Raw genomic sequence first — 12,713 nt, forward strand, 5'->3', positions numbered from 1 at the left:
TCTGGAATGTTTGGCTAGTCATTATCTCTTAGTTACATTTAAATTGCATATTATTTGCTATTTGGGCCATATGTAGCAATATGCAGGAGTCATTCCTGACTCTGTACTCGAGTATCACTCCTGGGATAGTACAGGGGACCACATTGTATGCTAGGGATCAAACCTGGTGGGCCACATGTAAGGCCTTACCCACTGTACTCTCTCTCTCCAGTTCTGGAAGTCATCTTATTATTTAAAAGAAAATCCAGATACTTTTACCAACTCATTAGTTTTGAACTATTTTATGTTCTAGATTTCTTTGAAAATTGAGTACACGCTTTCAGTCTCCAGGAAAGCACTGATGTGAACATGCATGCCCATTTATACATACTCAGTGAGTGCTGGAGCCTCGTAGAAGCCTATCTATGGGCCTGTTTTCTCTTTACTCTCTGCTGACAAAAGAGAATGAGGAAATGATTATTTTGGTCACTGTCACTGTCATCTCGTTGTTCATCGATTTGCTCGAGCGGGCACCAGTAATGTCTCCATTATGAGACTTGTTGTTATTGTTTTTGGCATATCAAATATGCCACAGGTAGCTTGCCAGGCTCTGCTGTGCGGGCAGGATACTCTTGGTAGCTTGCCAGGCTCTCCAAGAGGGGTGGAGGAAGCGAACCTAGGTCGGCCAGATATTTTTGGTAATGGTAGTAATTACCATTACCAAAAGTAGAAAGGAAGAAAGGTAGAAAGGAAGGTAATTTGGGGAAAATCCTTTCTTCGGAGCCAGTGTTGGTGTGTGAAGGAAGCCCTCTGACAGGAAGGTTGCATTTAGTCCCAGAGGAAGAGACCAGACAAAGTTGTAGGCCCACCCTTCCTCCTCAGTATCACGTCAGTCAGGGTCTGTGGGATTGAGGATTCTGTGACAGAGGACTGAATGCTTCGCTTCAACATTAATGACCACTAGATGTCGCCACAACACAATTTGTTTACAGGCAGTTGTCACTAGTGTGACTGAACCCAGCGTTAAATGGCAGGAAAGCTTGGGGACTTCCTTCCTCTCAGGGGTCATTATTGACAAATAGCTTTTAAAAAAAATTATTATTATTATTATTATTATTAATTTCCAGTAAAAGGAAGAACATCAGGTAAATACAAGCTCATTCATTGTGCATTGTGTTCAAAAGGGAAAGAAATGATAAACTAGTCACTTTATTGAGGAGTGGAACCTGATGCCAGTGTTCTGATTTCCACCAGAAATGAAATTTCCCAGGCACATATTTTCCTGTTTCTGGTAGAAGGGATGTTGGACGGACTGCATTCTTCCAGGCTTCTAAAACAGCAAATTAATATTATGCAATTTACCCATACTCCAAATTAATTCATGTTGAACAAATTTGGACTATGATTTCAGTAAGAATTTCAATTGTGTGCTGCTATTTAATGTGAGAACTTTTGGGGGGGGCATGGGGGACACACCTGACTCAGGGTTGACTCTTGGCTCTGTGCTCAAGGATAACTCCTGGCAATGCTCAGGGGACCCTATGTGGTGCTGAGGCTCAAACCTAGGCTGGCTGCACCCAATGCAAACATATTATCCTCTGTACTATTTCTTTGACTTCAAGAGCATTTATTTTGATTGAGGCATATTTTATTCAGATTATCTTTTTTTCTTACAATACAATCTTTTAACATAGTAGGTCTGAGCTCACTTTGTTTCATTATCAGGTTTTTATAAATGAATCTGTTTTGACAGAAAAGTGTGTCATAAATCTGTCTTCATTGATTTGTTTCAGTCTGTTCTTCAACAGTGAAATATAAGAATACTTCACTTTATTTTAAAATTTACCCATGAATATGTTCTTGATGTAGGAACATAATCATATCATCAGTTCAAAGATGGGACTAGGATATGGATATTTCTCAAAAACATAAGACTAGAGTTCCCATATAACCCAGAAATTCCATTTATCAGCATCCATCCCCAAAAAACAAATTAAACAAGATATGCATACCTGTGTTTATTGCAGCACTTAGTACAGGAGCCAAGATAGGAAAACAATGCAAATAAGCAACAATAGGTGAATGGATCCAGAAGTTGTGGTATATATACACAGTGGAATGCATGTAGTGTAAACATGAAATAATGCATTTGGCAGTAACATGGATGGAGCTGGAAGGCATCATGTTGAATAAAATAAGTCAGGACAAACACAGGATGATCTGTTGCATCTTGAAATTTGAGAGTCAAAACAAGAACACAGACAGTCCTAAACATTGACAAGCCTTTGATACTGGAATTCAGCACCAGGCATCATACAGAGGAGAGAGGGACAGGAGGAGGAGGAAGACCGGACTAGGAGAGATGTAAAGACAGTGGTGGAGAGTCCTGGGCACTTTGCTGGTGGTGGTGGGGAAAGCAGTAAACTTGTATATCAATACCATATATTTTATCTCTATTGTTAACCTCATGAACAATAATTAATATAAATATATATATATATATTTATCAAGAAGAAGGGGTTAGGATGCCAACTAATTCTGTTTTAGAATATTTTAACAACTGAATGTGAAACTTCATGTTTTCTGATTCTTAGATTTTGTGAGAAAAGATCATATTTGGGAGCAAACGCTTGGTGGGAAAATAAGCCTCCTCACCTCTCCCGAATCCAGTGCACATTCTCTGAGCCTGGCATTCTAGACGCAGCCCCAGCGACATGGCTCTCTGGGGAGGAAATGATATGTTTAGTAGTGGTTTCCCGCTTAGCCTTAACCTAAGCAGGCCCCAGGGGCTTTGTGAACTGACCCCTGGCATTCTCCCTCAGCTAAGGGTTGAGAGGAGGGAGTGGGGAACAGAAGACTCTGGGCGTTTCTATTTTAGAATTCCCCTTCATCCTTGGTGGAAATTTTTGGTTTGCCAGAAATGCCACACAAGACCCAGGGGAGAAAGGCCAGCCCAGCCCAGCTTGGCAGCATGGCTTTTGTGGGTCTTGCTGGGCAGTTTGGCCACAGGGGCTGCTTCTCCAGCACATCACATTTTTTTTTGGGGGGGGGGTCTCTTTCAGGTGCACAGTTTTAAGGGCTACTGGGAAAAACTGAACTCCAATATGGAATATGTAAAGTACTCTGAGCCACACCTCCACTATCACAACGATGTGGTCTGGAAAGAGTGGCTCAATCTGATCTCAGAAGAGGTACGTGTGGGTCCTTTTTTAAAAAATGTTTATAATCACCGTGTATGACAGAGTTACAGAGTTATTCATTATGAAGTTTCAAGCATACAGTGTTTAGTACCAGTGCCTTCCTGGTGTCTACTCCACACCAGTGTCCCCAGTTTCCCTCCCACCCTGCACCCCCAGCCTGGTCCTGAGGCACTGGCCCCTTCCATCATTGTCCTGATGTTGTCTTCTCTAACTGACCACCCTCAACCCCACTCCAGTGCCAAGTTCCTGCTGAAGAACAATTCTCCTGCTCCTCATTCCTGCTGCCTTTGGCGCTTTGTTATTCCCTTTCAGATTTTCTGTCTATGTCACATCTGAGAGAGATCATTCTGTGCCCCTCTCCCTCCGACTAACATCACTCAGCATGACACTTTCCAGGTCCATCCACATAGCAGCAAATTGCATGACTTTTATCTTTTCTTACGGCTGAGTAGAATTCTACGGTGTAAATGTATCATAGTTCCTTTATCCAATCATCTGTTGTTGTCCCACTTCTAGAAATATACCTCAGGACTCCAGAAGCACAATCCAGAAGGATATCTGCACTCCTACGTTCATTGTAGCACTGTTCACAGTAGCTCAAATCTGGAAACACGAGAGTTTTTGAGGAGAAGTTAGGCAGCGGAGGTGGAGTGCTTGAGAACCTAGTGGGACCCTGCGGTCACAGGCTGGCTGCCATTAGCAACCCTGTCCCCAATTGGCAGATGCACTCACACCCATAGGCCAGAGATGGGAACTTTTTTTTTTTTTTTTTGCCAAGGGCCCTTTGACACATCATTTGCAAGCATACAGTATTGGCAGATTGGCAGCAGACAACTGATCAAAAAACATAGGTGTCTCTCCTGTCATGTTCTAGGGTCAGACCACATGATTTCCACATGGTTCATGGACTGGATATTTCTCACCCCTTTGTGGATGTAGAGATGCATCTTGGTTCTCTGTTTTCCTCTGGAGGAAACCCAAGGGCCCAGAGGTTAAGGGACATACAAAGTAGCAGTGTGTAGTAGAGTAGGACCAGTCAGTACTCAGCTCTACAATGTGTTCTTGTATTATTTACATGCTTGAAAGATGTTTTTTTAAAAATCTGATACTGGTTCTGAAGAAATAGTACAGTGGGTAAGGTACCTGCCTTGGCGTGCAGGTGACTTGGTCCCATCCCCAGCACTGCATAGGGTACCCTGAGCCTCACCAGGAGTGAGCCCTGAGCACAGAGGTATAAGCCTCGAGTACCGACAGGCGTGGCCCTGCATCCCACCCCCAATCTAGGTGTTCCTAATTTAGTGGTTGTTAGAAGTCAGGGATGGTTGAAAGGAGACAGGTGAATGTGACAAAGGGATAATGTGAGGGTGATCTTTGGGGTGATAAATGAGCTGTTGTGTCTTGACTGTGGTAGGATATAATTATGGATTCTGAGTCTACACATATGATAAAATGACGTAGAACCATGTAGTCACCAGTGTTGGTTTTCTGATATTATGCTGTAGTTATGGCAAACTATCCGTGGCGTATTCGATATGCCAAAAACAGTAACAACAAGTCTCCACAATGGAGACATTACTGGTGCCCGCTTGAGCAAAATCGATGAGCAACGGGATGACAGTGATAGAGTGATTTATGTAAGCTGTAACATTGAGGAGACTGGGTGAAGAGTACATTAGATCTCTGTAGCATTGTTCTATATAGTATACAGCTGACGTGCAACTTCCTATAAGTCTCTTAACAGTTATAGAACAGAACACATTTAAAAAATATTTTTCGGGTTTTTGTTTTTGTACTTTTGTTTTTTGTGCCATACTTCACAGTGCTTAGGGGGCCACATGTGGTAGTGTGGATCAAACCTGGCTTGACTGCTTGCAAGGCTAGCCCCCCACCCACTGTACCCCAGCCTCAGGTTTTTTTTTAAACTTGCATTACATTTATTTATGTTTTACTTATTTGTTGTAATTGCTTGAAAGGATATTTCTTTTCTTTTTTTCTTTTCTGTGCCACATCCAGAGGTGCTCAGGGCTTACTCCTGATTCTGCACTCAGGAATTACTCCTGACAGTGCTTAGGGGACCATACCATATGCAGGGATCAGACCGAGGTTGGCCATTCTACCCACTGTATAGACCTATCTTTCTAAAACTCTTAGCTCAATTACATGATGTCCTTGTATAAAATATCATCCAGTAAATCTTCATCTTCCACAACTCTGTCATGTTCTTACTCCTAGAAAACAGGAAAAAGAAGGTCTGTGGCCTATGTACGGAATATTGTTGATAATGCAATGAAGTAAGTACATTTAGAGGGTACTGTATTTGTAAGATAGTGATCTTTCACAGTGACTTTACTACCTTCCACACAGGTTGTTTACTTGTATGTCCATATAAAATAATGCTCATAGTTAGAACAGTTTCTGCACTGGTTTTATGGTTGTTTTGTTTCATGTTTTTAAATGGAAGGTATCAGTGTATGACAGTATGTTTCTAACACCTAAAAAAAAAATAACAACAATGCTTCCTGTGTGAATAACACTGGCTAATGTTTTGTTTTTTTTTTTTTGGTAGGGTGATTTCTAACCTAGAAGCAAGAAATTTGGGTAAGAAAAGACCTGTGGGGGGGAGGAGAGGGGAAAGCGTTCTGTATTATAGCCAGCATTGTGTTTGCAACACTGTTTTATTTCTTTTTTAAAAATTTTTAAAATTTTATTGAATCACCATGACATAGTTACAAGCTTTCATGTTTGGGTTACAATATCACAATGATCAAAAACCCATCCCTCCACCAGTGCATGTTCCCCACCACCAATATCCCGAGTATACCCCCCCCTTCCCACCCTCCCCTGCCTCTAAGGCAGACAATATTCCCCATACTCTCTCTCTACTTTTGGGCATTATGGCTTGCAACACAGACACTGAGAAGTCATCATGTTTGGTCCATTATCTACTTTAGGCATGCATCTCCCATCCCAAGTGGTTCCTCCAGCCATCATTTTCTTAGTGATCCCTTCTCTATTCCAGCTGCCTTCTCCCCTCTACTCATGAAGCAGGCTTCTAGCTATGGGGCAATTCCCCTGGCCCTTGTATCTACTGTCCTTGGGTGTCAGCCTCACGTGATGTTATTCTATACTCCACAAATGAGTGCAGTCCTTCTGTGTCAGTCCCTCTCTTTCTGACTCATTTCACTTAGCATGATACTCTCCATGCTTATCCATTTATAAGCAAATTTCATGACTTCATCTCTCCTAACAGCTGCATAGTGTAGATGTAGCAAAGTTTCTTTAATCAGTCATCTGTTTTAGGGCACTCGGGTTGCAACACTGTTTTCTTTGCCTTGGGTTGCAAGCAAATGGCTTGCTAAAGTATAAAGGAGACTGTATCTCCCTTCATGGCTCCCAGCTTCTTCTGAGTCTGACCCAGCAGGACCTGTGGACAAGTGCTGGATGTACTTTTCAGAAGTTTCCGGTGTCCACCCTTCAGCCCTTCGGTCTTCATTGTTTTTCCTTCTAGAGTTGATTTATGTGCCCCTCCCCCCAGCTCTGCTCACAGATGCACTTCCGCTGATCCTGCTCCTAGGGCTACTTTCTCTCCAACCTCCTCATCACCCCAGCACTTTGTACACGCCTCTCATTTTGGTTAGGAAGAAGAGTACAAAGATGAGAAAATGCTAGGCGGGCAAAAATGAAAAAAATCTAGGTATGGCAGGGTTGACAGAGCAGGTGTGTGGGGGGAGAGGTGGGGGGGAACCTGGGCTTGGGACAGGCAGAACTTGACTCAATCTCAGCGTGGCCTCTTGCTAGTCCTGTGCTAGTAGGTGTGTATTCATTTCCTGCATTGCCCTCCTCAGGACCAGGGGCAGCTGGGTAAAGCCGGGGATGAGAATGCTCATCAGCATATTCAGGTCACAAGGTTTTTCATGGTTTTGTCTGCGGAAAGATCAGCTTCCAGTTTTGAAATGCTGCCTTTTCTTTCTATCCCACGTATGTTGTATGGGCATGGGTGTCTGTTATTGTTGGGTGACCCCAGCAGAAAGTGTTTCATAGGGTATGTTGCTGCATATCCTGTCCCCGTGCACATAGTTGTGCACACAGCGCCACCCCCCCACCCTCCTTCCCGTGAACCATGATGGGGAACATGTCCAGCCTGACCTGGACTCATTGCGCAGCCGTAGCCTGACTCTAGACGTTTCCAGCCGTCCACACCGAAGCCACCACTCTGCCACTAGCCCCCAAGCAGGAGTCTGGCCCAGGAGATGGGGACACAGATGTGGGGCCTTCAGGCTGACCCTGCTCACCTTGGTAGGGGTGTTGCAACAGGGGGAACTAGCGAGGTTTCTGCTGTCTGTTCCCCTTCCGTTTCCACCAGACCTCCGTATGCTCCTGCTTCCGAGGCTGTGCTGCCTGTGTCTGGTTCCAGTGACTCTCTGGATGCACTCCAGGGAAACAGCCCCTTCCTCTCACCTGCTTGCTCCGTCTCATTTCCTTGTGAAAACGCAGTCGCTGCCAAAACAGAATGCTCTGTCAAGTTCAGGATTGCGTGATCAGGTTTTGAATTCTTTTGTCTCAGTCGTGGAGGTTGCAGAGGATCTGGGATTCTGGGTGTGCCCCATGAAGAGTCATTTGTCCACTGACTAGGGCGTTCTGCCTTCTTGATCAGCCCTATGCCCTGGCTGCAGAAAGGGCAGGGCACAGAGATCTTGCATATAGTGCCCAGTGTGGCGGTTGGCACCTGAGGTGGTTGTTTGGGGTGAGAGCAGATTTTCCTCCGAGACAGTGTTTGTCTATCTGTCATGTTGGCTCAGTGCCAGTTATGGAGGAAGTGATGAGAACCGCCGCTGGGTTAACCTGATATTGCACATTTTCTTCTTGGCTGAGCTACCTCTTCCATCCCTAAAAGTGTGCCAGTTCGTATGATTTAACCACAGTAACGCCCCAGTTCCTTCAGCTAAGTATCTTGCAAAGTCACTGAACTGTGTGGGGTCAGGACAAAGGGCTTCAGGAGATGCACTAGTCCCATGCGCTCTTCTCAGGAAGCAGCCTCCTCTCAGCCTCTTCTCAGGAAGCAGCCTCCTCTCAGCCTCTTCTCAGGAAGCAGCCTCCTCTCAGCCTCTTCTCAGGAAGCAGCCTCCTCTCAGAGCGCTTTCTTGCTGAGGAGAAATCCCAACTGGAACCCAGTAGTATTGGGAAGCCCTTGTTCTCTTTCTACCTTCGTCTCTACCTCTTTGTTTTGCGCGCTCTCTGCAGATCCCCTAAGTGATAAATTCATCCTAGAGAACCAGGTCATGTTCTCAAAAGAAAAGTTTTCATTCTGCCAGGGATGTTTTCTCTTTTCCTAGTGGCTCAGAGGAGGGGAAACCCAAGCCGATTCCCTTCCTTCTAGCTCGTTTCCTGAAAACCACCCTGCATGTCTATTTGCCATTTCATTTTAGAGCCAAGATTCATACCCCTCTTCCAGGAGGAGGACAAACACCAGAGGCTGCTCATAGGACTGGTAAGTTGGGTGAAGGCTGTGTAGGTGGGTTCCAGGAGAAGGGGAAAGGTGCGACTGCATTTCACATACTGATCTCATTTTCCATCAGTTCTTTCCCTGGAACACATGTTCCCAGCTACTCCTAGCAGACCCTGTGTGTTCATGTTGAGGATGTATGCTGTCTGGTAATTGGTAGTGTAGCAGAGGACACACATGTCAATCAGGTACTCTAGTAAATACACAGTTACACAATATTGTAAGGAAGTGTGAAGTACTGAGAGTGTTTAGAATAAGCGTATCCTCTTAGTGGCTTCTGTGTTTGGGATGAAAATACAAGAGAACCAAGCATTCTTTCTCAAGAAGTTCCTTTACTAGAAAGACCAAAGAAATAAAGAAATATAAGCAAATACAACAAATTCCATTTTTGAAACTAGTCTGACAGAAATTATGAGGACATGGCAAACAAGCTTTATATTCTCTTACACATATGAAGAAGATTTAAATAAGCAAATCAGCGATAGTAATTGAATAAATTTAAATAACATGCAGCCATCATAGCTAGTGTGTTAAAAAATAATGATAAATTAGGCAGTTTCTCAAATCATTAGAAAATAGAGTGAGTGTACCTTAGAGTAATAGCCTCTCAGTATCTATATTGCAAACCATAATGCTCCAAAGTAGAGAGAAAGTATGGGTGAAATTGTCAGCCATAGAGGCAGGGGGAGGGCTAGGAAGGCAGGTGGATACTGGGGACATTGGTGGCAGAAAATGTGCACTGGTGGAGGGATGGGTGTTTGATTATTGTGTGGCTGAAACTCAAACATGAAACCTTTGTAACTATCTCATGGTAATTCAATAAAAAAAATTTTAAAAAAGAAAGCATAATATCTTCAAACAGAAGTGAAAAAAAATTTAAGTCAAATCAATTAAAAACTTCAGGAGACTGAACTGAAATAATAGACCTTGATTCAGAAGGCCACAGGCCATTTAACCCAGGTTACTGTATAGTCAGACCTGCTGAAATAGAAGTCAGGAACACGTGTGTGTGTGATGGCAGATGTAGTTCTTGCAGGCTGTCGGTGCCAAGATCTTGTAGCTGGGAGACTAATTGAGCAGACATATAGGAAGAGGGGATGGGGGAAAGGAGAAAGGAGAAGAAAGCAGTCAGGTAGGGATGGGAATACCCCAGAGAAGAGAAGCAGAGAAACCCAAGATTAGAACAGGGCAGTCTCAACCCTGCCTGACAGGCACACTGCGCTCTTGTTCCACCTGGGGCCAGAGCCATTGGCCATCCTTCCATAGGTCCCAAAGCCTCTGATATTCAGCTCCTCAAAGGGGATTTGGAGGAAACTGCAGTAATTTCTTTTTTGCGGTAGTGTCGGGAGGGGGGCACGGTGTACACACCTAATCGTGATCAGGGTTTATTCCTGGCTCTGCACTCAGAGATTACTTATTCCTGGCAATGCTCGGGCGACCTTATGAGGTGATAGAGATTGAATTTGGGTTGGCTGTGTGCAAGGCAAACACCCTGCCCACTGTCACTCTGCCCCCTGCAATAGTTTGTTTTGAGGAAAATGTTAATACCTTTGATTTAGGCCCATCAGAGTTAACATGGTGGGTTTTGTACATGCTGGTAGAATCTCTGAATCCATTCCCTCTGATCCCCATCAAGGTTCTGGAGGTCAGAACCCGGACCTCACACATATAAGACATGTGCGCTATCACTGAGATACTTACCTGGGCCATCAATATTTTTGTATTAATAAAAAATGTTGTAGGTATAAGTGACTAGGATGTGACTTGTTTAATCCGTATCATTTTTTTCAGATGGTGTCTGAGTTAAAAGACCATCTTTTACGACACCTACTGGGTATAGAAAAGAAAAAAATAGAACAAATGGTTCTTGACTACATTGCAAAAATGGTAAGTTTTGCTTTCTGCTGTCTACCCTGTTGGTCCCATGCATGGTTTTTGAGATGTGGTTTAGTGTGTTTTTTTGTATTAGGATTTTGGAAGTCTGTTACTCTCAAGCTGGCATATTTTGAGAGTAATATACACTCTTCTGGTGTATATATATTCAAGGAAAGGAATGAAAGAACCAACAAAAAATCTTGGGTTTGAGCCACAACTTACTGTGCTCCCTGCAAATAGTGATTACATGCTCAGGAAGCATGGACAAATGAAGACTTTTAGCACATTTGCCAAATGTTCACATTTCTCTTGGCATGGTCTAGCTTTTTATGAAATAGTAGGTAATACTTTCAGTACGTGGAGGTTTATGCAGACATGAGATAACTTGAACTTCGATTCTCAGTTCCAACTGCTCAATTAGGCTAGATTCCAACTTACTTGTATAAATACAACTACCTTTGTTACCAGAGAGTCTGCCGATGAGACTGGTAGCTCATCTACCTCGAAACCAAGTTAAATGTGTAAATAGAAGTGATGGGTGGCTAGATTAAATTTTGAGGTTATTTCAAGTCTTCAAAAGCATGTGGAATTAGGGCTAGGTCCTGCTTAGAACCCAGAAATTATATGCTGAGCAAAAAATTTAAAGTACTAAAATATACTGTGACTGGAGTGATAGTACAGTGGTTGGGGCATTTACTTTGCATTGGCCGACCAGGGTTTAATTCCTGGCACCCTGTATGGTATCCAGAGCCCTTCCAGGAGTAAGAGCATGAATGCAGAACCAGGAGTAAGCTCTGAGCACCTCTGGGTATAGCCCAAAAAACAATAAATAATATGAAATATACAGATGGAATAAGAATTCTATTATTTCTCCAAATTTGTACAAGGCAAATGATCCAGTATGCAGCAACGACTATTATTATAGTTTAGGAAACATAGTTGCAGTGGTGTTAAAGTTTAGAATGTTATGTACAAGTTATTGCAGCCTACCCCCATCAAATTGCCCAAGACCCTTCCCCCTTGTCCCTGTACCATTTGTAGTTTGCTTTTTCCTGCCGCCTGACTGCTCACTCAGTCATCTCTGTTTTGTGATTCAAAGCTAGTTTGTCACTATTTTATACTATCTATTTCCTTGGCAAACATGTATTTTTGCATCAAAAGTTGAAAGACAAACTTAATTAGATATGACTCTGAATTTTCATGTTTAATTTAAAAGTTTTCTTTCTTTGTTGCATTCATTATTATCTGTTTTAAGTATCTTCAAATTTCTATAGTAGTTATTTCTACTATTCTTGGTTGTTAGTCTCCTACTCTGCTATTATATATTCCACAGATGAGTGCAATCTTTCTATGTCTGTCTCTCTCTGACTCATTTCACTTAAAATGATACTTTCCATGTTGATCCACTTATATGCAAAATTCATGACTTCATTTTTTCTAACAGCTGCATACTATTCCATTGTATAGATGTACCAAAGTTTCCTTAACCAGTCATCTGTTCTCGGGCACTTGGGCTTTTTCCAGGTTTGGCTATTGTAAACAGTGCTGCGATGAACATATAAGTGCAGATGTCATTTCGGCTATACACTTTTGCTTCTCTGGGATATATTTCCAGCAGTGGTATTGCTGGGTCAAATAGGAGCTCAATTTCTAATTTTTTGAGGGGCGTCCATATTGTTTTCCAGAAGGGCTGAACAAGTCAGCATTCCCACCAACAGTGTAGAAGGGTCCTTTTCTCCCCATATCCATGCCAACAGTGGTTGCTTTTGTTCTTTTGGATGTGTGCCATTCTCTGTGGTGTGAGGTGGTATCTCATAGTTGTTTTGATCTGCATCTCCCTGATGATTAGTGACGAAGAACATTTTTTATGTTCCTTTTGGCCATTCATATCTCTTCCTTGGGAAAGTTTCTGTTCATTTCTTCGCCCCATTTTCTGATGGGGTTGGATGTTTTCTTCTTGTTGAGTTCAACCAGTGCCTTATATACCCTTGATATCAACCCCTTATTGGATGGGTATTGGGTGAATATCCTTTCCCATTCTGTAGATTGTCTTTGTATTCTGGTCACTGTATCTTTTGTGGTACAGAAGCTTCTTAGTTTAAGATAGTCCCATTTGTTTATCTCTGTTTTTACTTGCTTGGCCAGGAGGTTGGCTC

The 12,713-nt window shown here is 42.9% G+C and overlaps 1 protein-coding gene across 1 annotated transcript in view; it reads left to right on the top strand.

The window, feature by feature from the left end:
* GSAP (gamma-secretase activating protein) overlaps positions 1 to 12,713 on the top strand; it is an 86,788-nt gene that overhangs the window by 64,031 nt on the left and 10,044 nt on the right. Inside the window, exons 21-25 of the mRNA XM_055138423.1 lie at positions 3,042 to 3,170; positions 5,412 to 5,470; positions 5,746 to 5,777; positions 8,606 to 8,667; positions 10,474 to 10,569. Coding sequence (XP_054994398.1) covers positions 3,042 to 3,170; positions 5,412 to 5,470; positions 5,746 to 5,777; positions 8,606 to 8,667; positions 10,474 to 10,569 — 378 coding nt within the window. The remainder of the gene's footprint in view (positions 1 to 3,041; positions 3,171 to 5,411; positions 5,471 to 5,745; positions 5,778 to 8,605; positions 8,668 to 10,473; positions 10,570 to 12,713) is intronic.

Source organism: Sorex araneus, chromosome 1, assembly GCF_027595985.1.
Source record: "Sorex araneus isolate mSorAra2 chromosome 1, mSorAra2.pri, whole genome shotgun sequence".
Taxonomy (NCBI): Eukaryota; Metazoa; Chordata; class Mammalia; order Eulipotyphla; family Soricidae; genus Sorex; species Sorex araneus.